Source organism: Coenobita brevimanus, chromosome 60 (genome assembly GCF_032717465.1).
Source record: "Coenobita brevimanus isolate Jiangsu-jjx chromosome 60, ASM3271746v2, whole genome shotgun sequence".
NCBI classification, from domain to species: Eukaryota; Metazoa; Arthropoda; class Malacostraca; order Decapoda; family Coenobitidae; genus Coenobita; species Coenobita brevimanus.
In genome coordinates this window covers 38,897,744-38,925,591 of record NC_137013.1, presented here as the reverse complement: position 1 = coordinate 38,925,591, position 27,848 = coordinate 38,897,744, and the positions used below count along the sequence as shown (strand labels likewise).

Genomic DNA, 27,848 nt, shown 5'->3' with positions numbered 1-27,848 from the left:
TCACTTCCATACGTTAGAGTTGGTATCATAATACTGTCATGTAGTAACTTTTTCACTTCCATGCTCACTTCCCTGTTTCTTATCACTGCTTTCAAAGAACCAGCAACCTTTCTTCCCTGCTGTACCCTTTCAAGTTCTTCACCCTCCAAACCTCCATCCTTACTCATCACACTACCCAAGTACTTAAACGTACTCACATTTTCCAATTCCTCACCATCCAACCTCGCTGTACATTCACTAACTTCACCTCTCTCAAAGACCATCACTTTACTCTTCCCTACATTCACCTTTAGATTCCGTTTCTTACACACTCTCTCAAACTCATCCACCAAGCCCTGCAGCTCCCCTTCGTCTTCACTCAACAACACAGTATCATCTGCAAACAACAGTACAGGGAGTTTCCAAACACTGTGCTCTCTCACCAGGGCCACTCCAACATCCACTACCCTACCTTGTACCTCTTTTATTACCCCATCCATGTACAGATTGAACAACCATGGAGACATGACACATCCCTGTTTCAAACCAACTTTCAAAGAGAAAAATTCACTTAGTTCACCATCCACACGCACTGCAGCCTTCGCACCATCGTACATACTCTTCACAGCATTCAACAACTTCCCATCTACTCCATATATTCTTAACACTTTCCACAATCCTTGTCTATCCACCCTGTCATATGCTTTCTCCAAATCCATGAAAGCCGCATACAACTTCTTTCCCTTCTCTAGAAACTTTTCCACTAAAGATCTAAGAACGAATATCCGATCTACACAACCTCTTCCCTTCCTAAAGCCTCCCTGTTCTTCTCCAACTAATTTCTCTGTTCTTTCTCTAACTCTGTCTATAAGTATCCTACCATACACTTTTCCTATTATACTAAGAAGACAAATGCCCCTATGATTACCACACACTTCTTTTTCCCCTTTTCCTTTGTACAAGGGAATAATTATACCTGACTTCCAATCCTCCGGGACTCTACCTTCCTCCCAGGCCAATCTGCACATCTTCCACATCCATTCTACTACTATCTCTCCCCCATGCTTCAGCATTTCACCACACACTCCATCAATTCCTGGGACTTTCCCCGATTTAACTTTCTTCATTGCTTCCACAACTTCTATCCTACTGATTTCTTCCTGTCTTCTCACCTCCCTCCTTCTCCCAGCCATTCCCCAGCCACTTATACTCGCATTACTTCCATCCTCTATGTTCAACAATTCCTTAAAGTGTTCTCTCCATCTGCTCACTTTTTCTCCCTTCTCCACTAGTAATCTACCATTTTTATCTTTCACTCCCCTGCTAATTTCACTTCCACCCTGTCTTACTCTTTTCACTTCTCTCCAGAACATTTTCTTACAGTCCCTCCACTTTACACTCAAATTCCTTCCAAATTCCTCATCCACTCTCTTCTTACTCTCTCTTACTAATCTTTTCACCTCTCTCTTTCTTTCCACATATAACTCTCTCTTCCGCCTCTCAACTTCTTCCATGCCCCTATTTCTCATCCATTCATTGTATGCTTTCTTCTTTTGTGCCACAGCCTGCTTCACCTCATATCAATTCTAAATGAGACAGAAGAAACATAAACACTATTCAAATATGGACAGTGGATATTAGTGCCCTAGTGGTGACATGTAAAGGTGTTTGACAGAAGGGAACTGTCTGATGGTCAGAAGTTTATTAAAACAGCCTTTATTAGTCAATCAGAAGACCCAACATGTCATAAAAACACCTACTAATTCCGTTGCATCAGTTCTAAATGAGACAGCACTAACATAAACAGTATGGGCAGTGGATATTAGTGCCCTAGTGGTGACATGTAAAGGTGTTTGACAGGCAGCAGAACAGCAGTGCCTCATGGACTGACCTATCAAGTCTATGGCCAATGTGAAGAAGCATGTGATGACAGAACATATCTGACATTGCCTTATCTACAATGTGCAGTGCAGGCTGAATACAGCTAACAAGTACAGATGTTCTATAACTGACTATTTAAAACTGTGAGCTTGTTTATACCTTTAAGCACTCTGGTAAAATAATATAACCGTCAATTCCTTCAATCCAATGGCATATTTTCCCCTTAATTACTGTTACCTACCAATAATTTTATTCAGTTCTGGGGAGATCTCATATACTGACAGGATAAGTAAAGGCTGTATGTAACCTCTCCAATTTGAAGAGTCTCTCCAAAGCTGAATAACAAAGTCAGTGGAGCGCAAAAATAAAATTAAAAATAGTGTACACCAGACTGCACAGGCAAATGATGCAAAAGAACAAAAGCATTCCACCAGTAATGGTACCTTGAAGACTGCAGTGAACCAAGCGAGAAAGATGCCTGCCTTAGTGTTGTTCGGGTGAACAAAAAGTGGTACTAGTTTACTGGGGTGGCGTAGCAGGGAGAAGATGGAGGGTAGTATCCGAACCCCTAACTGGATCAAGTACCCCTCCACAAACCCTCGCCCGGCTGTCTGCGGGGCGATCATGCATTAGTTAACCACCACCACCATCTAGACCTTTAATCCCACCTAAGACTGGAGTGATTATTCTCCTTAGTCCATCTTCAGGAGGGGAAAAGTTCAGTAATGATAAAGCAGCATATTATCAACATCATCATCATCAACCTAAACCATAAGAGGGATGAATATAGAATGAAGAAACAGATTCCAAGAGACTACATTACACTATACATCATTAAGAGCTCTGAGAACCATCAAATAATAATATACCCACAATAAATTATAAAAACCTGTTATGTGAATCAATTGGAGAAATTAGGAAGCCATATGACCAGCTTACCGCCAGGAAATTAGGGATGCAACCACCTCGGTGTGGACATAACCGGTGTTTTCCAATGAACGGAGAAAACAACCACTTGGTCTGAGGAGAGGAGTCAGGGTATAGAAGTGTATGTATATTAATTTTCAGTATGAATAATGAAACTGCACATCCAATGTGGTAGAAAAAAAAATAAAACTACTTCAATTTCATCAGAGTATATTCTAGAGACAATAGTAACTGTATCAGATACTTGTGGAAATAAATAAATAAATAAATATATATATATATATATATATATATATATATATATATATATCACCATCCACTCACTCAATGTAGTGCTAATTTGGGTGTCTGCCCTTTCCTCTCTTCCTTCCTTCCTCTACTGTCTTTCTTTCCTTCATTCTTTCCTCTTCCTTCTGTCTATGGGTGACTCTACACTGAGTGACAAGTCAAATGGTTTCCTGTACACCAGGAAACCATTTACTATGCTGGGTGGTAATCATAAAACCAAATTGTGGCATCTGGTGATTTAATGGGTAATTAAGGCACTTCAATTGGATTGAGCCTACGTAGGTTTATATCCAAGGGGTGGTTGGGGTTTATTGATCATGTAATGCCACTCAGGGATGAGTGAGGCTGGTAACTCATCTTAAATGTCAGGACCAACTCGTCTAGCCCCAGGCTCCAACACTCCTCATGGGGCAACACAGGACTGGATGATGGATGGATAAATATATATATACCATTCATTCATCATCTAATCCACTGTTGCCCCATAAGGAGCATAGAAGCCTGGGGCTAGGCAAGTTGGTCGTGACATTGAAGATGAAAGTGACCAGCCTCACTCATCCCTGAGTGGCATTACATGAGCAATAAACACCAACTATCCCTTGGATACAAACCTGCACTGGCTCAATCAGATTAGAGCACCTTAATTACCCACTAAACCACCAGGTACCATAATTTGGCTATATGACACCCAGCGCAGTAAATGGTTTCCTGGTGTACAGGAATCCATTTGGCTTGTCATTCAGTGTAGAGTCACCCGTAGGCAGATGGAAGAGGAAAGAATGAAGGAATGAAAGACAAAAGAGGAAACAAGGAACGAAGGAAGGAAGAGAGGAAAGGGCAGGTACCCGAGAGCACCACTACATCGAGTAAGTGGATGGTGAGTGCCACCACCTACCATGTGTGTGTGTGTGTGTGTGTGTGTGTGTGTATATATATATATATATATATATATATATATATATATATATATACCTCTGTGGTACAGTGGTAGAGTGTGCTGGAAAGTGTGGGTTCGCCTCCCGGCAGAGTTGTAAAAACTTCAGGATGCATTCACCAAGCCACTTGCTGCTTTGGCGGACACAAGGGGTGCTGTAGTTGAACCAGTGTCACATACTAGTATGCTTGCACCCAATTGGCTTAAGGTGGGCCGATTACACTTGGTTCACAGACTACATACACATCCAAAGCCACTACAACACTACAATCACACTCACAAGCACTTCTCACCCTACATACAGTCTCTACCATACAGCCTAAGTCACTGGGTAGAGATACATTGGCTGTATAGTCCCTGCTTCGGTAGGGATAGGCTGGTCCTGCAGTGGACCTCAACGGCTCATGATGATGATATACATGACTAGATGATGGATGGATGGATAAAAATATATATATATATATATATCTATATCTATATATATATATATATATATATATATATATATATATATATATATATATATATATATCTCTGTCTATATCTCTCTCTCTCTATATATATATATATCTATCTCTCTCTCTCTCGCTCTCTCTCTATGTATATATATATATATATATATATATATATATATATATATATATATATATATATATATATATATTTTCATATATTTTCTATCTGATTTATGATATGGCAAAGTTTGTGATGTTGGACTACTTCAGCCACTTTAATCTGCTAGCGATGATGCAAGCTTCAATACCTGCACTTAAAATATTTAATACTGGTAATACAATATTTAACTATCATGTATTTACCAAACAAGGCTCTCTGCTATACTGTAGGTTACTTTGAACATGGCTAATTATTTGACCCTAGTGCTAACTGATCATGAATCACACAACACCAAAGGAAAAACTTGGTAACAAGAAGGGCAATGACAAATGCAGACAATACTTACTAGTTATAATGAGACCAAATAGATCAACAAACAAATAAACTTGGTAAAAAGCGATTTGCTTGTACCTAGTAACGGCCACAACAATAGTGATGATCATCATTGACATAAAACATTATCTCTATTCTGCACTTAATATTAAAGCACATCACAACCCACAACTAACACAGTAATACACAAATGATGTCTGACCCATGACTGTGGGTGTGAGTGTGGAGGTGCGGGTGGAAGGCTGTTGCTGGTGGCTGCTGCTCTCTCACTGATCATGGCACCACATTCACCACGACCCAGGAACAGTCTGGTGGGGAGAAAGGATGAAATGACAGTGGAAAAAGACTGTCCATCACCATCACTGTTGGAAGAAATCTGTCTTTCATGATTATCAATATCACCAGCTGCAGCAGCAGCAGCCCCAGCAACAACAGCCTGACTTTTTTTTTTTTTTTTTTTTTTTTTTTTTTTTTGTCTCACTCAACCAATTATGTAATCCTCATGGCCAATGCCTACTCTTCCATTCATATCGCCCATTACCATCACTTTAAAGCTCCTGGGCATTTCTCCCACTACTTCATACAGTCCATCCCAAAACTGTCTTTCTCTCTCTCACTCCTGTCATCACACGGTGCATGGCAGATGAATACACGACCAAAGTAGAGGAGGAGTTGGAATCTGTGAATTGTAATTAAATGGATCTGGATAGCCTGTAGAATGCATATAGGGACTGCTTAGTTAGGAACGCTAAAGCAGTGTGTTGTATGGCATAAGCAACAACAAAGAAGAAAGGTACGGCAAGGTGGAATGACGAGGTTAAGAGAGCACTGGAGGAAATGAGGAAGTGGCTAGAATGGCTACAGAACGGGTTCAATTGAAATAAGAACGGATTATACTGAGAGCAAAAAGCACATAAAGAGACTGGTGAAGAGGAAACAGGAGGTAAATGATGATCTAGGAAGAAAAATGAATGTAAACTACAGTGAGTCCTTGATATACGAAAGGGATAGGGACCAAAAAAAACTTTTGTAATTTGAAATTTCGTATATCAGAACGATTTTCCCCATTGCAATAAAAATGGGGGGATGCATCCCAGGACCCCCTCGAACCCCCACCTAAACTTTCCCCCTCCCCTATTAAGAAGTAAGCAATACCTGTATACAATTGTTGAGTAGGTGGCCATATTCTTCTCCATCCATCCAGCCATCATCCAATCCTACACTGCCCCATGAGGAGCGTAGGAGCCTGGGGCTAGGCAGTTGGTCTTGACATTTAAGATGAGAGTGACCAGCCTCACTCATCCCTGAGTGGCATTACATGAGCAATCAACCTCAACCATCCCTTGGATATAAACCTTCACCAGCTCAATCCGACTGGAGCGCAATCCACCAGGTGCCAAAATTTGGCTATATGGTTACCACCCAGCATAGTAAATGGTTTCCTGGTGTACAGGAAACCATTTGGCTTGTCACTCAGTGTAGAGTCACCCACAGGCAGAAGGAAAAGGAAAGAATGAAGGAAATAAAGCCAGAAGAGGGAGTGTAAAGTCACCCGTAGGCAGAAGGACAAGGAAAGAAAGAAGGAAAGACAGAAGAGGATGGAAGGAAAGAAGGATGGAAGAGAGGAAAGGGCAGACACCCGAGAGCAGCACTACATCGAGTGAGTGGATGGTGAGCGCCCCCACCTACCACAACATATTCGTCTACATCTCCTTTTTCTTCATCACAGTCCCAATGGTGGAAACAGCAAGATCTAAAGCACGCCCAATCTCCGAGACTCCCTGCCTCTCCTCATGGGGTCTTATAATTTCCAATTTCCTTTCCAGAAATAGAGTACGGTGCTGCTGCTTCTTTGCAGTGGGCTCCCCCAATGCTGGAGATGATGCAGGGCACTTGGGAGGCATGGCGAAACAATACGAAAAGGTGAAGGGCTGCGAAAATATCCTCACGTAAAGTGAGGCTGTGAGGAGAGGAGGGATGTACAGTAGACTCAACTGAGAAGTGCGCGAAAATTTGGTTACCAGAGAGGGGTTACTTCGTTTTCTCTTGGCAAGCGAGTGCAGCGCTATGCACCGCGCCCATTTTGAATTTTTCATACAGTATTTCATTAACCCCTTCATAGCTGCCGGCCTTGAACAACACTTCATTGTTTTGGTGTCAATGATGTTGAGTTAGGGCATTATAAAAAACTGCGAACAATTACGGGAAGGGAACGAGGGTCACTGGTGTGTGTACATGACCCTACTCTACCATCCGATCAGTCAGGCGTTCTCTTCACTCCAGATGTATTCGCCAATGTTTACATGCTTATGTTACATGCGCCCTAATTTCGAGTAAGTTTCTTTCAGCAAGAGAACATAAATTACCACCCTCAAAATAGTCAGAAAAAGAGTCAGACAAACTAGAGGAATATGAACTGTATTGGTAAGGTCTTTAGGCTGTATGCTTACACGAAAGATTATGGGTTTTACAATTTTAAGAGACGACGTGGAACAAAAATATTTCCTAATCAGAAAAAAATTACTCTTTCGTCCCACATGTTCTCACAGGTTAGCATTCAGTTCCACATTCTTCGTTCGGTATCGCTCTTCCCAATATATTTCGGACCAATTGAGCACAGTTATTTCTGCTCCTTAGAGTTAGTGTACATTTACTGCTCATTCTTTTGTTTGTTCTTATGTGTATGTGTGAAAGAGAGAGGACTGATACAAACAATAATGTATTCCATTATTGTTTTCATAGCTGCTGGCCCTGAACGCCTTACTGTACTGGTGTCAGTGACGTTGAGTTAGGGCGAGCTATAAAAAAATGTGAGCAATTATGGGAAGGGAACGAGGGTCACTGGTGTGTTTACACGACCCTACTCTACCACCTCAAGCAGTCTGGCATTCACAGTTCACTTTGTCCCAGATGTTTTCGCCGATGTTTACATGCTGATGTAACACGCATCCTAATTTTATTAATTCTTACGTGAAATAATAGCAAATCAGAGGATGGGTTTAGGGGAAAAAATAATTGAAAGAAAAAAGCCAGGTGTGCCAGATGAGTCTTTCCACATATGTAAGAAAAAGAAACTGATTTTAGAACTTTGAAAAAATGGTCCCAAGGCCGACCACGGGAGCATGCAAATATATGAACCCAAGCCACGGAGGGGGCTAAATGTACGTTTTACTTTAAGCAGTAAAAGCACCTTACCAAATCAGTTCTTCCTGATAGTCTGTTATATTTTTCAGATTATTTCTGGGTTGGTAAATACAGTAAACGTTTCTTATTAAATCTGTTTCCCCATCATTTTTAGCTGTTCTGATGCGACAACTCTTGTTTATTTCGTTAACATAATGGCGGAAAGGATTGTTCTTCCCTAAGTGTTTAACTAAACCTGGCCTAACCGAGCTTATCTGTACCTAATAATTTTAACCTAACCTAACCTCCAGCTGGGAAACTGGGAAACGATATCCACCTTTGAGCACACTGAGTTTCTTTCACTGCGCTGGAAACGATCGTAGGGGAAAGTGATGATAATAACTGGAAGGTAATTTTTCAGCAAGAAAAAGTAATTTGCCAAACTGAAAATTGTCAGAAAATTACAGAAACAAGCTGGAGGATTATGAATTGAATTGGTAAGGTCTTTCTGCTGCTTCAAGTGTACAATGAAAGACACAAGTATCTTCCCAAAGTTTAATGAATATAGCGTGGAAAAATCGAATCATTTGCAACATGCACTAGTAGAAACAGAGTTTTCATTGTATTTCGCCTGGTGTAAATTTTCTTCAGACTGAACTGGGAAGATAGTTGTGTCTTTCACTGAACATCTACCGGTAAATAAATCAATCTAACAGTACTTGTGTTTTGCTTCCGCCAGATTAATCATGATTTGAGACTATTCAGGCACCTCTTCACACCATATAGTGTGGATAATTGGGCCATTTCTGTATTTCCTTTTGTATCGAGTATCGATTTTCGTATAATTGAGACTGATATTTTCGTATTGTGGAATTTGTCCTATAATAATCGATTTCGTACCATCGAAAATTCGTACTTCAGGTTCTCGTATTTCGAGGACTCACCGTACTCTGAAAATAAGTTATTCTGAAAAGAGGTGTGGAAATGTAAAACTGACAGCATAAAGAAATGGGAAAGTGTGAAGGATGTAAGTGGCAGATTATAAATCCATCGGGATGAAGTAAAGACCAGATGGAAAGAATATTTTGCAAGCCTGATGAACGGGAATAGAGAGAGCAGAGCCACTGTCAACATGACTAGTTTTGGTGGTGTGCTGAGAAAGAACGCAGTGATAGGAAACGTGACACTCACACTGGTGAAGAATGCTGTGAAATTACTGAAAAACAGAAAAACAGCTGGGGTTTATGCAGTGTATGCAGAGATGATTAAGTGTGGTGGAGAGAGTGGAATGAAGTGCTTGTTGGAGATCTGTAAGAAGGCATGGATGAGTGAAACTGTGCCAGCAGAATGGAAAAAGACTGTGATTGTATCCCTGTACAAAAATAAGGGTGAACGAAGTACGTGCAAGAATTCTCATAGCATAAGTTTATTGCGTGCTGTAGGGAAGGTATAGTATATGGAGGAATTGTTACAGTATAAAGAAAGTAAGAGAGATATCACAAGTCCTAGTGAATGATGAACAGGGTGGCTTTAGAAGTGGCAGAGGATGTGTGGATCAAATATTTGCAGTGAGACGAATAATGGAGAAGGCTTGTGAGAAGGACTATAAGGTGTTTATGGCATTTCTGGATCTGGAAAAAGCATATGACAAAGCAGATAGAGAAGGACCGTGGAAGGTTTTGTGCATGTACGGTGTAGATGGTAAGCTGCTAGGTGCCATCAAGAGTTTTTATGATGGTAGTGAGACATGTGTAAGGGTAAATGGGCATCTAAGTGAATGGTTTACAATCAGTGTGGGTGTGCGACATGGTTGTGCAATGTCTCCATGGTTGTTCAATATATATATATATATGGATGGTGTGACAAGAAAAGTAAAAACATGAGTAATGGAGAGACAGATGGCAATAGTAATGAATGGAATATCTCAAATTTGTTGTATGCTGATGATGCAGTGCCACTCGCAAATACTGGACAAGAGCTTGGTAGACCGGTGAAGAGTTTTGCTGGTGTATATGAGCATCATGCCTTGAGAGTAACTGTAAAAAAAGAGTAAAGTGATGGTAATCGAGAGAGAAGGTGACTTCCAGTGTGATATTACAGTGCATGGCGAGAGACTGGAATTGGTGAGAGAGTTCAAATACCTGGGTACAGTGATAGAAAAGAGAGGAAAATGTGCAAAAGAAGTGGAAAGTAGAGTGACACAAGGAAGGAAGGCCTTGATAAGAAACAGAGGCTTGAGTATTGCAGCTGCACGAGGCTTACCTGAGCAAGTGTTAGTGCCAACTTTAACATATGGATGTGAAACTACGGTTTGGCATGAAAATGAAAAGTCAAAAGTCAGAGCGGTGGAGATGGGACTGCTGAGGAATGTATGTGGAGTACAGAGAGTGGAATGGATACGAAACAATGTGATTCGTGAAAGATGTAGAATGAGAAATTCTGTGGACACCAGAATTGACGAAAGTGTACTGAGATGGTATGGTCATGTAGAGAGAATGGATAACAATAGAGTGGTGAAAAAGGTATATCTGGGCAAATCTGAAGGGGAGAGGAGGCGAGGTAGGCCAAGGAGATGGCAGAGGGATATGGTGGATGAGTGTGTGAGGAAGAGAGGTATGGAAGTCAGTGAGGCTGGGGGACTGGCAACAGATTGAGCTGAATGGATGAATGTTGTGAGAAGAAGTGCATGATCTGATCTGGCATGCCTTTTTAATGTGTGTTCGGACTGACTCTATCAGATAAGTATATGTGATGCTACAGAATGGGGTGAAAGTTTTTGGCGTATCAGGTGGAGCCAGGATTCCAGGGGCTTGAATGATGATTGAATGGAAGCGTGGCCCATTGGAGTGGGCAAACTTGGATGCCTGGATTTTGCTACTCCTCACCCTGCCCTAGGGTGGGAAATGAGGTCTGGATGATGATGACTTATTTAACCCTTAAACCTTGGGTGGAAAAATGGGTACTTATGCGGTTTATCTTCAGGTGGGTCTGGGTGGACTACTGACTGTGTGGACCTCTGACTGTTTTGTGGTATTGTCTGGATTACGGCACCTTGCTGAAGAAGTTAGTGGTGGCACATTAAATCAGACTGTTTTGAGCCTTCTACCAGTGCTCCTGCCTCCCTGCTGGTTCAGTTCTCATTACGGGAATATGTGTTACATTAATTTTCTAATACAGCTCAGTCACTGTAGCTTAGCCCACATACCTGTATTCATTTTTTTGAAGCTCATTATCACATCGCTCAATGGTACATAAAAGACCATGTTATGACTCTATATTGTTTCTACTGAAGCTCTCTGTAAATAACTGTTAATCTGTTATTATAAATGAGTACTCAAGTTAGTGAGATGGTAATTTCATGCCAAATTAAAGTAAAAATAGTATAACTGAGATTAAACTCCTGCAGTCTGTCAACTATAACTCACAGAAGGAGGGAGTGAATGAGCCGACCGGCTGGCCTGGGGGAGCGGAAGAAATATCCCATCATGGCCATGGATAGGGAGAATATGATTATCTCACCGCGAGGAATCGACCGCACATACCCATGTCCAACCAGGCTGTTCCAGAGACACTCGGTTGCCTGGTGAGGATTAGAATGTTGGGTTAGACAGGGTCAGATTGAGTTAAATTGGGCTGGGATGCACAGAACTGGGTTGGTTTGGGTAGGGTAAGGTAATGTTAAGTAAGGTTGGGTATAGGCTTAGATTTAGATTTAAGTGAAAGAGCTGTAAAGAATCCACAAATACTGAAAGGAGATATGTCAGGATAGCTTACAAAACATGCATAGTCAAGAAAGAGAAACCATAATTTCAAACATTATCATCATCATCATCACCATCATGTATCATTATAATCAGCAGAAATACAAAAAAAAAATCATCATCATCATTCTGATGATGATGACAACAATGATGACACCAAATAAAGTGATAATTTCATGCAGCATTATCAGTACTGCTACAGTCTAATCTGAGGAACCTACCACATTAAGACAATATATGGCCAGTAGTGCCCTCCTCTCTGGCCGCTCCACCATGATGGCTGTTGCACTAGCCATAAAGCCCGGCACAAATGAGGCTGTCAGGATATTGATGTGGCCCAGCAGGTGTCTGGTGGGGGGAGACAACAAAAAGTATTATGAGAACTATATGGTAGGTGGGGGCACCCATCATCCACTCACTCAAAGTAAAGATGCCTAATGGTCTCTACACTGAATGACAAGCCAAATGGCTTCCTGTACCCAAGAAACCACTTACTATGCTGGGTGGTAATTGTATAACCAGGGTTTTTGGCGGAGTTAAGTGTCCCCCAGATTCCCCTATCCAAAATCACTTAATCATGGCAGACATTTCGGAGAGCCTCGGAGGGCCCAATACCTGCCCAGGGCCCTAACCAAATGGGCAGATTCGCATGGTCATGTGGAATGTGAGAGGCGTGAATGAGGACAGCAAGAGGATGGAAGTGGTGAATGTGTTCGAGAGTGCAAGATATGCCATGATGGCACTGTGTGAAACAAAGATGAAAGGGTGTGAACTGGAGGAGTGGGAGGGTGTGATATACATAAGACTGGGCATGAATGGGAGAGGAAGGAGCAAAGAAGAAGTTGTTTTTGCTGAATGAGGTGTGGTATAGTGGACTGAGAGATTGCAAATGTGTCAGCTTGAGATGTATGAATGTCAAGTTCAAATTTGAGAAGGTGAAAGTGGGAGTGATTGTTGCAAATGCACTGTGTGATGACAGGAGTGAAAGGGAAAAAGACAGGCTTTGGGATGAGCTGGACGAAGCAGAGGGAGAAATGCTCAGGAGCTATAAAGTTATCGTAATGGGCGACATGAATGGAAGAGTTGGCACTGGTCCTGAGGATGATATAATGAGCTGTAATGAGTACTGGGAGAAAATGATAATGGGAAACGACTGAAGGATATGTGTTTGGAAAGGAGATTGTGCATTCGTAACCCATATTTCAAACACAAAGATGCACATAAATATACGAGGTATAGAGGGAACAGGGATCGTGCTGAAAGGAGCCTGATTGATTATGTGCCTGTAGAGAGGTCAATGCTGGAAATGGTTCCCAATACGAGGGCCATGAGAGGACGATGTGGAGGTTTGTCAGATCATATGATTGTGGTATGCAAGATCAAGCTGAAAGGGGTGAGGTGGACCAGAAGAGAGAGGAGCGGTCAGGGAGAAACAAAGAAGGTTAAGAAGCTAGGGATCAAAGAAATGGCAGATGAATACAGGATAAATGAGGGGAGGAGTTGGCAGCAGTGACTTGGAATGAAATGGATCTGGACAGCCTGTGAAATACATATAGCGACTGCTTAGTTAGGAATGCTAAACCGGTGTGTGGTGTGGCAAGAGTAACAACGAAGAAGCATTGTACGGCAAGGTGGGATAAAGAGGTTAAAAGAGCAGTGGAGGAAAAGAGGATGAAGTGGCTAGAGTGGTTACAGAACAAAGGTTCAAATGAAATAAGAACTGAATATGTGGAGAGCAAGAAGCTCGTAAAGAGACTAGTGAAGAGGAAAAAGATGGAGGTAAATGATGATCTAAGAAGGAAAATGAATGCAAACTACTCTGAAAATAGGAAGTTATCCTGGAAAGAGGTGCAGATATGTAGAAGTGACAGTGGATAAAAAATGTGATAGTGTGATGGATGTAAGTGGTATATTAACCCATGAGGATGAAGTAAGGACCTGATTGAAAGAATATTTTGAAAGCCTGATGAATGGGAATAGAGAGCAGAGCCGCTGTAACCATGATTGATTTGGGGGATGTGCAGAGAAGGAATGCAATGCCAGGAAACATGACACTTGCACAGGTGAAGAACACAAAGAAGCGGCTGAAAAATGGGAAAGTAACTAGGACTGATGAGGTGTATGCAGAGATGATTAAGTGTGGTGCAGAAAGCAGAATGAAGTGCTTGTTGGAGGTTGGTAAAAAGGCATGGATGAGTGAAACTGTGCCAGCAGAGTGAAAAAAAGGCTGCGATTGTATCTATCTATCTATCTATTGCCAGACGCCTCAATCCCGTTTGGGGTGGCCACAAACAAATCGCCTCCAAGTCGCCCTGTCCCCCGCCATTTCACTCCCCTGCTCCCAGCTCACACCCCCCTCTCTCATATACCTCTCCACCCCATCCCTCCATCTCATCCTTGGCCTCCCCCTCCCTCTTTCCCCCTCCACCTCACTCACATACACTCTCTTCGTCAGTCTTTCACCCTCCATCCTCTCCACATGGCCAAACCACCTCAGTGTGTTCCTCATAACGCTTCCTATCACATCCACATCCACACCACAACGCTCCTTTATATCCTCATTCGTCAGCCTGTCTCTCCATGTGACTCCACAGGCTCCTCTTAAATAACTCATTTCCACTGCTCTCACTCTTGACTTGTGTCCTTCCAACAACGTCCAAGCTTCACTTCCGTACGTTAGAGTTGGTATCACAATACTGTCATGTAGTAACTTTTTCACTTCCATGCTCACTTCCCTGTTTCTTATCACTGCTTTCAAGGAACCAGCAACCTTTCTTCCCTGCTGTACCCTTTCAAGCACTTCACCCTCCAAACCTCCATCCTTACTCATCACACTACCCAAGTACTTAAACGTACTCACATTTTCCAATTCCTCACCATCCAACCTCGCTGTACATTCACTGACTTCACCTCTCTCAAAGACCATCACTTTACTCTTCCCTACATTCACCTTTAGATTCCGTTTCTTACACACTCTCCCAAACTCATCCACCAAGCCTTGCAGCTCTCCTTCGTCTTCACTCAACAACACAGTATCATCTGCAAACAACAATAATAAAGGTGAACAAAGTGAGTGCAAGAATTATCATGGGATAAGTTTACTGACAGTTGTAGGGAAGTATCATTATAATGAAAGTAAGGAAGATATCAGAAGTCTTTGTGAGAGATGAAGAGGGTGGCTTTGGAAGTGGCAGAGGATGTGTGGATCAAATATTTGGAGTGAGACAGATGGTGGAGAAAGGCTTGTAAGAAGGACAAAAAGGTCTTTAGGGAATTTAAGGATCTGGAAAAAGCTTATGACAAAGTAGAAAGAGTAGGATTGTGGAAGGTTCTGCACATGTACGGTGTAGATGGTAAACTGCTAGGTGCCATCAAGAGCTTTTATGATGGCATTGAGGCATGTGTAGGGGTAAATGGGCATGCAAGTGAATGGTTCAAGATCATTGTGGACGTGCAACAAAGCTGTGTGATGGCCCTATGGTTATTCAATATATAAATGGATGAGGCGATGAGAAAAGTAAAAAACGAGTAATAGAGAGAGGGATGGCATTGGTAATGAATGATGAAGAATGGAATATCTAAAATTTGCTGTTTGCTGATGATGCAGTGCTACTTGCAAATACCAGACGACAGTTTTGTAGACTTGCGAAGAGTTTTGCTGATGTATGTGAGCGTCATGCCATGACAGTAAACATAGAAAAAAGTAAAGTGATGGTAATCGAGAGAGAAGGTGACTTCCAGTGTGATGTTACAGTGAATGAGACAGACTGGAATTGGTGAGAGAGTTCAATTACCTGGGTACAGTGATGGAAAAAAAAAAAAAAAGGAAAACGTGCAAAAGAAATGGAAAGTAGAGTGACACAAAGAAGGAAGGTAGCAGGTGCTATGAAGGCCTTGATAAGAAACAGATGCTAGAGTGTTGCAGCTGCACGAGGCTTGCACGAGGGAGTGTTAGTGCCGACTTTAACATACGAATATGAGACTATGGTGTGGCATAAAAATGAAAAATCAAGTGTGAGAGCAGTGGAGATGGAAGTGCTGAGGAATGTACGGGTACACCTTGATATACGATACCCCTAGATGCGATACCCTGGCTTAATGATAGGAGTAGAAATACCACAATACTCCGCCTAAGAATGACCAAAGCCCGGTTTAACGATGGGCTTATATTTTTATTTTTTTTACCAATTTTGATGATACTTTAGACTCAAATTGGTGCTTAGGTTGATTTATAAACTGTTTTTAGACTTAGATTAATGTATTTTAGCCATTTTTGGGTACAGTTTACTAAAACTTGTTTTTTTTCCAGACATACTTGACAATTTTAATTGTATTTGTTGGTTTCAGTGAATTATTTGCTGGTGTTAGAATTAGGTTAGGTTCTTTTACAGCTGTTAGGTCATTTAGATTGGATTAAACTTGTTTTTGGGCTCATCTGGGTGGGTTTTGGACTTGGTTGGGAGGGAAACCCAAGGCTGAAAAACACATCCCATTACTTTACGTGTTAAATCTACCACGATAAACAATACCCCGCCTAACAATGGGTTTAACCTAACCAACTGCATCATTAAACCGGGGTATACCTGTATGTGGAGTACAGAGAGTGGATAGGATACAAAATAATGTGATTCGTGAAAGATGCGGAGTGAGGAAGTCTGTGGACACCAGAATCGAAAAGAGTGTACTGAGATGGTATGGTCGTGTGGAGGGAAGAGATAACAATAGAGTGCTGAAAAAGGTATATCTGAGCAAATATGAAGGAGGGAGGAAGCGAGGTAGGCCAAGGAGAAGGTGGAGGGATATAATGGATGAGTGTGTGAGGAAGAGGTGTGGAAGTCGGTGAGGCCAGGGGACTGACAAGAGATCAAGCTAACTGGATGAATATTGTGAGAAGAAGTGCATGATCAGGGATTTGGCACCCTTTTAATGTGACAGCATCCAGACTGACTCTATTGGATATGTTTATGTGAAGCTACAGAGTGTGGCGAAAGTTTTTGGCATATCAGATAGAGCCAGGATTCCAAGGGCTTGAACGATAAGTGAACAGAGGCAATGCCCATTACAGTGGGCAAATTTGGCCTGTCTGGACATTGCTACTTCTCACCCTGCCCTAGGGTGGGAAAGGAGGTCCAGATCATGATGATCATTCTGTGAGAGAAAAAAAAGCATACATGCATGTCATTGAAGGCCAGCACTACCCCTCTCCCCTCCATCTACACTATCATTGCTCAGAGATTAAGGCATGCCAATCAGTCCCATAATATTACATGATGCTTAGTTACAGCATAATGTCATGAATGAGAGATATTTTAATATTTAGACATTTCTCACTAATGCCAAGAAGCATAATGCTGTAATGAATGAGAGAGACTTTAATGTTCAAGCATTTCTCACTAAAGCCAAGAATGTCCATCTAACTAACTACTGCCAGATGTCTCAATCCCGCAAGGGGTGGCCACAAACATATCACCTCAATGTTGTCTTGTCCAATGCCATATCACTGCCTTGCTCCCAGCTCACCCCCCTTCTCTTCCATATACCTCTCCACTCCATCACTCCATCTCAACCTTGGCCTCCCCCTCACTCTCCACCTCTCCACCTCGCTCGCATACACTCTCCTCATTAGTCTCTCTCTCTCCGTCCTCTTCACATGGCCAAATCACCTCAATGTATTTCACCTAATGCTCTCTATCACATCCACATCCACACCACAAGGCTCTTTCACTTCCTTATTTGTCAGTCTGTCTCTCCACATAACTCCACATGCTCCTCTCAAATAGCTCATTTCCACTGCTCTCATATTTGACGTGTGTCCTTCCAACAAGGCCCAAGTTTCACTTCCATACGTAAGGGCTGGTATCACACTACTGTCATGCAGCGACTTTTTTACTTCCATACTCACTTCTCTATTTCTTATCACTGCTTTCAAAGAGCCAGCAACCTTTCTTTCCTATTGTACCCTTTCAACTTCCATCCTTACTCATCACACTACCCAAGTACTTAAATGCACTCACACTTTCCATTTCCTCGTCATTCAAACTCACTGTACATTCAGTGTCTTCATTTTTATCGAAGACCATAACTTTACTCTTCCTTACAGTCACCATTAGATTCTGTTTCTTACACACTCTCCCAAACTTTACTCTTCTCTATATTCATCATTAGATTCTGTTTCTTACATTACACACTCTCCCAAACTCATTCACCAAGCCTTGCAGTTTCCCTTCATTTTTTCTTAACAATACAGTATCATCTGCAAACTACAGTACAGGGAGTTTCCAAATACTGCCCTCGCTCATTAGGGTCACTCCCAACATCCACTGCTCTACCTTGTACCTCTTTCATAACCCCATCCACATACAGATTGATCAACCATGGGGACATGACACATCCCTGTTTCAATATAACATTCATACAGAAAAATTCACTCAGTTCATTATCCACACACAGAGCAGCCTTAGCACCCTAATACATACTCTTCACGGCATTCAACAACTTTCCATTTACTCATTTACTCCATATATTCTTAATACTTTCCACATTACTTGTCTATCCACCAAGTCATATGATTTCTCCAAATCCATGAAGGCCACATACAACTTCTTTCCTTTCTCTAAAAACTTTTCTTAAGACCTAAGAATGAATATCTGATCTACACAACCTCTTCCTTTCCTAAAACCACCCTCTTCTTCTTCTTCACCAACTAATTCCTCTGTTATTTCCCTTGCTCTGTCAATAAGTATCCTACCATATACTTTTCCTATTACACTACGAAAACAAATGCCCCTGTGATAACCATACACTTCCTTTTCCCTTTTTCCTTTGTACAGGGAAATAATTATACCTAACTTATCCTCCGGGACACTACCTTTCTTTCATGCCAACTACACATCTTCCATATCCAATCTACTACCATTTCTCCCCCATGCATCAGCATGTAACCACACACTCCATCAGTTCCTGAGGCTTTCCCCATTTTAACTTTCTTCACTGTTTCCAATACTTCCATCCTACTAACTTCTTTTCCTCTCTTCTCCCCTCCATCTTTCTCCCAGCCATTCCCCAGCCACTCATTTTCGCATTACTTTCATTCTCTATGTTCAACAATTCCTTAAAGTGTTCTCTCCATCTGCTCACTTTTCCTCCCTTCTCCACTAGCAATCTACCATTTTTATCTTTCAATCCCTGACTAACTTCTGTATCACCTTGTATAACTCTCTTTACCTTTTTCCAAAACATTTTCTTATATTCCCTCCACTATATACTCCAATTCCTTCCAAATTCATCATCTACTCTCTTCTTACTCTCTCTTACTAATCTTTTCACTTCTCTCTTCCTCTCTGCATATAACTCTCTCTTACATCACTCAACTTCCTCCACGCCTGTTTCTCATCCACTCATTTTATGCTTTCTTCTTTTGCATCACAGCCTGTCTTACCTCTTCATTCCACCATGCTGTTCCTTGCACTTCCTTTCGTCTTCTCCTCACCCCACACACCACCTCACGTGCTGCACAGATTTCTTCTGTGAATGTCTTGCACACACTTTCCATGTCCCCCATCTGCTTCACATCATATTTACCCAATCACTCCTCCACTTCTCTCTTACATTCTGACTTTTTACCATCCTCTTGCAACCTTTCTACCCTCCTTTTATATACAGTACTACTTCCTCCTGTCTTATATTCTGACATTTTACCATCCTCTTGCAACCTTTCTACCCTCCATGTATATACTACTTCCTCCTGTCCTTCCCTTCTCCTACCCCTCCATTTCATTTGAACCTTGACTTTCACCACCACCATGTGGTAGTCAGAAAGTCCACTTTCCCAACCTCTGTATGCTCTTGCATCCATTACACACCTTCTCATTCTATCATCCATACATACATAATCAATCACTGCCTTCTGTTCATCCAGTTCACCACGCACCTTTCTTCCACATTTGCCCAGAATTCTTCTTTCACTCTACTTGCACGATCTTGTATTGGCGCATGCACACACACAATTGCCTAAATTTGCAGTCCAACTTTCAATTTTACCCACACAATCCTTGTGCCAACGGATCCATACTCTCTTATATTCTCCTTCCATCTATTGCACCCAACAATACAAACTTCTTTTGCCCTCTCATTCTCACCTACTCCTGCACATATACCCCATCCCTACTCCCATTCTCTGACAGTCTCATCTCTCCGTTTTGTCTCCTTTATTCCACATACATCCACTTTTGCATCCTCAAGCACCTAGACAATATCTCTCTCTCTCATCATTTGCATCCCGTAGATTCCATGTCACAATCCGTAACATGTCTTCTGTTTGGTCCTTAGTCGTCACCTATTGGTTAGTCCTGGTCCGTGGCTTCTTGTATTTTTAGTTAGTTGTTTTCCAGGGAAGGGCACTAATGCTCCACCAACCCGCTTGTTGTCACAAAGGGAACACGTGCTGGTTGGTTTTAAGGTTACCACCCAGGGTTGCAAATGATTTCTTGGTTTAACCCCTAAAACGCGGCTGTGTACGGCCGATCCCCCCACTGTGGCGGGGTTGTAGCGGGGTCTGAGTACCTGTGGGAAAATATTTGCCAAAAATCATAGATTAACCCTAGAGCATTAAAATTTTTATGGCATATAGTACTTACATTCAGCTTTCTCCTGAGCCACATGTTGAGCCTTCGTTGACTACCAAAGGACTTGTGAAGACTTGCAAAGTTGGGTAACAAAGTCTTCACTCTCACACCTCCAGAAACCCGGTTTTCTTTCTACCACAGCCTCAATCTGTCACAGTACACTTTATACAACAACGTACAGGTTGTTTGGAATCCGTATTTGTAAATAAGCACTGAAAATAAGGCTAAAATGAACGAAGCGCACGGCCGACATGCAGCGCGGTGGCGATCTTCCCGTCACTATTGTCACATTTGCCCTTTTCTCGGCAAAAAACACGTATACTACATTTTTTTTCATCATAGGACTTCGCAAACGTTTGCCTGTCACTATTACGGCCATAAAAATCACTGTCACTGCCAGTATTGTGGATTGGGACTGAGGAAGACCACCGCGGCGCGAGTTTATTCAGCCTTACGTCAGGCACTTTATTCTCGCTCCTGTCGGCCACTCGCACTTCATTTCTATCGCTCACTTTCACTGTATCTGTTCTTTTTTTTGCCTTATTCATCAGTGTCACTGTCTAGTGTTATAAAAATAATATTTTCTACACAACAAACTGTCACTGTCAGAACATAGAATAGGAAAATATGCTTTCATCTTCTTAGACTGGAGTGAGTGTCACTCGCAATACTTATATTATTACTATGTACAATTATTTACACCAAAAAACACTGTCACTGTCAGTGCTTTTACAAGTACATACACTAATTTACACTCATCAGGCTGTCACTGTCAGCACGTAAAAGAAAACTAAACAATATTATCACTGTCACTCTCAGTAATATTTCAAAGAGTCTTACCCTTATTTTCAAAATCTACTTAGGCTGTGGTAGTCAAAGAAACACGGGTAAGCACAGAGGGGAACTTTGCACTCTTTGCACTGCAAGGAGGTGTGCCTAAAGGTTCTGTCCTGCCTGGTAGTGTGGCTGCACACATGACACCTCCTCAGTGCTTTCCCCCTCTTTGCAGTGGCTCCAGGCGGTGTCGCTGAAGGTAGGCCATACATTGTAGGCGGTCTGGAGGTGTGTGAGGGTGGCGTTTGGGACCTGTTGAAAGAACCTGGACCGTAACGCTGAAGCAGCTGGTAGACACAAGTCTTGGAAAATCGTCTGAGAGAGTAGTTGGCTGGCTTCCTGTTCTTGATTTTATACAGGATGAAGGCGTTCAACATGCACATATCAATCAAGTGCAAGAACACCTTCCTGTACCAACGACAATTTTTCCTCAGGCAGTCAATCTCTCCAATCATCATATCAGACTTGTCCACCAGCCGCATATTGACGTTATAGTCAATGACAGCATCAGGCTTCATCACAGGCTCGCCAGTCCTTCTGTCGACCTTCCCTGTTGCCAGCATTTCCCCCTTGTGTACTGTGGTGAGCATGTTCACGACTCTCTTATCATGCCACCTGATCGCAAGCATCTTGTCAGATTTCTTCAGGTGCATGTCTCCCCGCTTTGAGTTTTCAGCCTCGGGGAAGGCAGGGTAATGTGCCCTTTTGCTTCTGACAGTGCCACAGGAGCCGACGCCGTGTTCAGAAAGGTACTTAGCGAGTTTAGGAGCGGTATAGTAATTGTCCGTATACAGGACATGATTCTCGCCAAAGTACTTTTCCAAAAGCACTTTCACAACAGAACCAGAGAATCCAAGGGGGTCAGTCTTATCCAAATCGACACTGCTGGCGGTGTAAATGACGAAGTCTAGGATGAACCCCGTCTTGCAGTCGCACAGCACGAAAAACTTGATTCCAAAGCGGTGCCGTTTGCTTGGAATGTACTGGACGAACCGAAGATGGCCCCTGAACAAAACCAAGGACTCGTCAATCACGACTTTCTTGAAAGGGGGCAGGAACCTCATAAACTTATCCTTGATCATGTTCAGGATTCCCCTCACTTTCCATAATGGGTTAGTTTGGGAAGGCTCATCATTGTTTGCGAAGTGAAGGTAAGTCATCAGCTGCCTAAAACGATCGCGGCTCATGTATTTATTGAAAATGGGTGTTGGGCACAGCTCGTCGGAAGTCCAGTATTCTTCTAGCTTGTGTTTCCAGTTGTGGGGCATTAGCAACATCAATCCAATAAATACAAAAAGTTCTTGGATCGTAAGAGGCACCCATGCTGCCAACCGCGACGTGGATGGCGTGGCCGCCTCACCTTCTCCTTCGCGAACTGGAGCACATTGCCCCTCGTACCTGTTTCTCTTGGTACAGATGTGCTCCATAACCTCGTCGTCAAGGAAGGCCAACAGGTAGTCAAGGCATTCACCATCCTCGTCGACAGGGAAGTCAGCCTGAAGTCCACACCCACTGTCGTCAAAGGGCAGATCCTCCGGCACAAAATCTGATCTCTCTGACCACACGAAGGCATCCAGCGTTCCCTGCCTAGGCTGGGAGGTGCTTGGGGCGGCGGGGGGTGAGGCAGGTCGTGTGGGAGTGGGTGAGGCAGGCGGCGCGACAGTATGTGAGGCTGAGGCTATCCCAGGTCGTGTTGGTGTTGTGGTGGTGGTGGTGGTGGGGACATTATCACTGGGCTCAAGGTCACTCGCGGTGGCGTGACTGCCGAGTTGCCTAGTGCGAGTTTCCTTACTACGAGCTAGCCTTATACTAGGGGACAAAGTTTTTGCTCTACCAACACGAACACTAGGCCTACGGAAACCTCTAGAACGTAATGTTGCACGTCTACTTCCCTTTCGAGGTGGTGAAGGCGACTCCGACGACTCAGGAGACAGGGCAGCAGAGGAGGAGGACGAGAGAATAGGGCTGGGAGTACGTGGCGGGCTGGCGGTGGCGTGACGTGGCGTAGGGGACAATGGCGGTGAGCTGGGGTCACCGCTCCTTTTCCGTTTTGCCCCCTTCCCATACTCAAGGCCCCTTCTCACAGGAGCCTTCCCTGCTGAGGTGCTAGGCACTGACACACTCTCTTCAGGCACAGAAACAATCACTTCTGGCCCGGACTCTGCACTGGATTGTGTGTCAGACTCAGCCAGGCTCAACCACACACTGACGTCACTGCCATAGTCCATTGAGGCTTTCAATAGTTCAGAGGCTATTGCAGAGTCACTTAGGCCCTTAGTAGTTCCTGGTAAGGTTTTGAAGGGGGTTGAGGTAACAAAACCCTTTTTCGGAGGGCTAGAAGGCACAGACTCGGAAGAGCTCGAGTTGGACATGGTGTCACCGTGGAAGATTCGCGTGGACTGACGCTATTCTGGGGCAAACCGCGCGAAAAAATGACAGTGTGACAACTGGGGAAACAAGCGTTTCCCAATAGCAAAAAGTGCTTGCGAGATGACGGCGCAGATTGACACGTATCAGCCGTCCGCGCGTTGCCATATCGCACGACGAGGGAGGGCCGCGCATCGGTGCGTCGGTGGGTAAAAAAAATGATACTTGGCAACAACCGAGGTCAGTAGTACAAAGGTCAAGTGTGCTAAACGTAGCTCACGGGTGGCGGGACTGATAGACAATACCAGCTGGAGCCTGCTTGCCCGCGGTTATTCAAAATTAACTCAAATCGCAAACGCGACGATCCGCCGTTCTGCCCTTTGGGCCGACCGTCGCAAATGCGACGATCCGCGTTTTAGGGGTTAAATAAAAGCATTTGGCTTGCCATTCACTGTAGAGCTACCCTAAAATACAGTACCGCTACACTAAGTGGGTGGATGATGGGCACCCCCACCTACCACCAAGAATGTGCTGAATAATATCACAAATATTATCATACAAATGGTAGGTACTTTTAAATTTTGAGGAGCTGGTAAATCAGTTTCATGGGTAGCAATGGAACTTCAATGGTCCATTGTTAAGGAATTTACTTTGGGCTTAATAGGAGAAAAGTGTAAAAAGGGCAACTTGCAATGAGGACCTCCTGCATAGGGTATACTGTATTTCTGGGCCAATGAACTCTCAAAGTCTTTTAATCCATGCCACACTCATATCACACAGTTTTCAACCCAACATATTATCCACTCTCCCTATCCATCCATACCACCTTACCAAGTGGGATAACCTCTAGGCTCATCCCCACCTGATGATGCAGAACAAGCCAATATAGCCAAATCCATTGACTGTGAGGAAGCACACTGAAGTCAGGTAGTTCCGCAGCACCTTTCTTGCATACTTCAGGCTCAGCTTCCGTGCATTTACCAAAGTTGTCAGCTGCAAAATCAAGGATTATGTTAACACTTTCACTAACAAGAGCATATGTTATTAACTTCACTAACCCCTTCACTAAGACGATATATTACAGTATGCAGGCTACCACTACACAATTTTATTTGAACTAAGAAGGATCTCTGATGGTGACGGGTATAATGGGGCTGTAATCTAAAGCAAGACTGTTTCTGACCATTACAATATGAGAGAGAGTTTTTTAAAACTGGGAGGTGAGGGTCCAGCATTTGCCCGCCCCCCAGTCTTTCTTCTGTAATGGTACAGTAAAAGATAGGCAACTTCACTTTCCACAACATGTAATATATTTCCAGCAGCCTCCTACCTCTTAAAATGTAGGCAGAGGAGTAGACTGTACCTGGATATTCCTTTCTTTTTTTACTACTTTGCTTTGGCAACATACTTTTACATTTTGTTCCTATCAGCACCAGACGAAGTTATTAAGTTTTGCAAAGACCTCTCTTATGAAAGAGGTTAAGGAAGTATATATAGAATCCCTCTAGTTTGAAAAGTTTGTCCAAAGTTCAGTATTGTAGTCTTGTGGTAACATGAAACTATGCCAATCAACTGAAGAGGTTAAGGATAAATATGATAAGGTCACACACACACACACACACACACACACACACACACACACACGCACACACACACACACACACACACACACAGTCTATCTATCTATCTATTGCCAGATGCCTTAATCCCATACAGGGTGGCCACAAACAAATCACCTCCACGTCACCCTGTCCCCCGCCATTTCACTGCCCTGCTACCGACTCACACTCTCCTCTCTCATATTCCTCTCCACTCCATCCCTCCATCTCATCCTTGGCCTCCCCCTCCCCCTCTCCCCTTCCACCTCACTCACATACACTCTCCTCATGAGTCTCTCACTCTCCATCCTCTCCACATGGCCAAACCACCTCAATGTGTTTCTCCTAAAACTTCCTATCACATCCACATCCACACCACAATGCTCCTTCACATCCTTATTTGTCAATCTGTCTCTCCATGTGACTCCACAGGCTCCTCTCAAATAACTCATTCCCACAGCTCTCACTCTTGACTTGTATCCCTCCGACAACATCCAAGCTTCCCTTCCATACGTTAGAGTTGGTATCACAATACTGTCATGTACAGTATTAACTTTTTAACTTCCATGCTCACTTCCCTGTTTCTTATCACTGCTTTCAAGGAACCAGCAACCTTTCTTCCTTATTGTACCCTTTCAAGCACTTCATCCCCCAAACTTCCATCCTTACTCATCACACTACCCAAGTACTTAAATGTACTCACATTTTCCATTTCCTCATCATCCAACCTTACTGTACATTCACTGCTTCACTTCTCTCGAAGACCATAACTTTACTCTTCCCTGCATCTACCTTTAGATTCCATTTCTTACACACTCTCCCAAACTCATCCACCAAGCCTTGCAGCTCCCCTTTCGTCTTCACTTAACAACACAATTTTTTTTTTTTTTTTTTTTTTTTTTTTTGGTAATGAATGAACAAAAAACAAAGGGAAAAAAAATAAATCCATGTGCCTAAAGGCATCCTCCATTCATAAAATATTTATAACAACTGGATTTAAATTGAAGTGGATTAAATGTTTGTGGGAAACAACTCGCAGGAAGTGAATTTCAGAGAGTAGTAGTTCTGGGGATAAATGAATTTTGATAAGCAGAGGTTCTGCATTGTGGGGGAGAGAGTGTGAGTTCATGGGCGCTCGCAGCTGCCTGAGTATTTCAGAAGAAAATGTGAAGGGGAGGCACAATTGAAGCCAGTTCGTCTGAGCACTTATGGTGAAAGTATCGATAAAATAATGCTAAAGAAGCAACATCTCTATGTACTGATAATGGAGGAAGGTCCTGTGTAATGGCAGGATTATTGATTAATAAAATGGCTTTATTTTGAATTTTGTCCAACTGTCTCAATGCAACCGCTCAGCATCCACTCCACAGTGGCGAACAGTATTCAATCTGAGAACGCACATGACTTTTGTATATTGTGGCCATCTGCTTGTCAGTGAAGAACTCACAAACTCTGTACATAAGTCCCAATTTTTTGGAAGCATTTTTTGCGAAGGAATTTAACATAAGCTGTCCAGCTTAGGTTGGGGTTGAAAGTAACACCTAGGATATCAATTGCAGTGGATATGGCAATATTGACATCATTTAAAATTATGTGAGAGTCTGAGGGATTCTTTCTGTTGGAGAAATTAACGTATTTAGTTTTTTGAGCATTAAATGAGACCAGATTTGTTTGTCCCCACTGATTAATTTTAGAAAGGTCCCGGTTCAGAGAAATTGCTGCGTTTATTTGGAAATTTATAATATCAAGTTGTGTAAAGGAGGTACTAACTGTGAAAAAACTATGAAGGGTTGAGTCATCAGCATAAGGGTGTATTGGGTTGCGAGTGACAGATAGGAGGTCATTTATATGAATGAGAGAGAGGGTTGGTACCAAAACAAATCCCTGAGGTACACCAGCATTTATGGAATGAAACTGAGAATAAATTCCAGCTACCATGATCCGTATTTTTCTATTATGAAGGTAAGAAGAAATTAGAGGAACCAGTGATGCAAGGCCATAGTGTGACATCTTAGACAATTAGGCCCGGTGCCATACTCTGTCAAATGCTTTTGATATATCAAGTGCTGTTGTGTGTGTTTCACCGTGTTGGTCTATTGTTTTGTTAATCTGATGGGTAAGAAGGCAAAGAATGTCTACAGTTGAACATTCTTGTCTAAATCCATGCTGCTGATCACTGATTAATTTATTGATTTCTAGATGCTTGATTATGTGTTTGTTAATTAATGTCCTTCCGTCCTCTTCTGTCTTTCTTTCCTTCATTCTTTCCTTGTCCTTCTGCCTATGGGTGACTTTACACTCCCTCTTCGGTCTTTCTTTCCTTCATTCTTTTCTTTTCCTTCTGCCTGTGGGTGACTCTACACTAAGTGACAAGCCAAATGGTTTCCTGTACACCAGGAAACCATTTACTATGCTGGGTGGTAACCATACAACCAAATTTTGGCACCTGGTGGCTTAGTGGGTAATTATTGCACTCCAGTCGGATTGAGCCGATGAAGGTTTAAATCCAAGGGATGGTTGGGGTTGATTGCTCATGTAATGCCACTCAGGGATGAGTGAGGCTGGTCACTCTCATCTTAAATGT

The 27,848-nt window shown here is 42.7% G+C and overlaps 1 protein-coding gene across 1 annotated transcript in view; it reads right to left on the bottom strand.

Moving 5' to 3' along the window:
* Window positions 1-27,848, bottom strand: part of LOC145403386 (transmembrane protein 135-like) — a 49,771-nt gene that overhangs the window by 8,325 nt on the left and 13,598 nt on the right. Inside the window, exons 3-8 of the mRNA XM_080275169.1 lie at window positions 24,529-24,659; window positions 12,063-12,189; window positions 11,506-11,660; window positions 5,127-5,265; window positions 2,800-2,880; window positions 2,304-2,471 (exon numbers count right to left, since the gene is read on the bottom strand). Coding sequence (XP_080131295.1) covers window positions 2,304-2,471; window positions 2,800-2,880; window positions 5,127-5,265; window positions 11,506-11,660; window positions 12,063-12,189; window positions 24,529-24,659 — 801 coding nt within the window. The remainder of the gene's footprint in view (window positions 1-2,303; window positions 2,472-2,799; window positions 2,881-5,126; window positions 5,266-11,505; window positions 11,661-12,062; window positions 12,190-24,528; window positions 24,660-27,848) is intronic.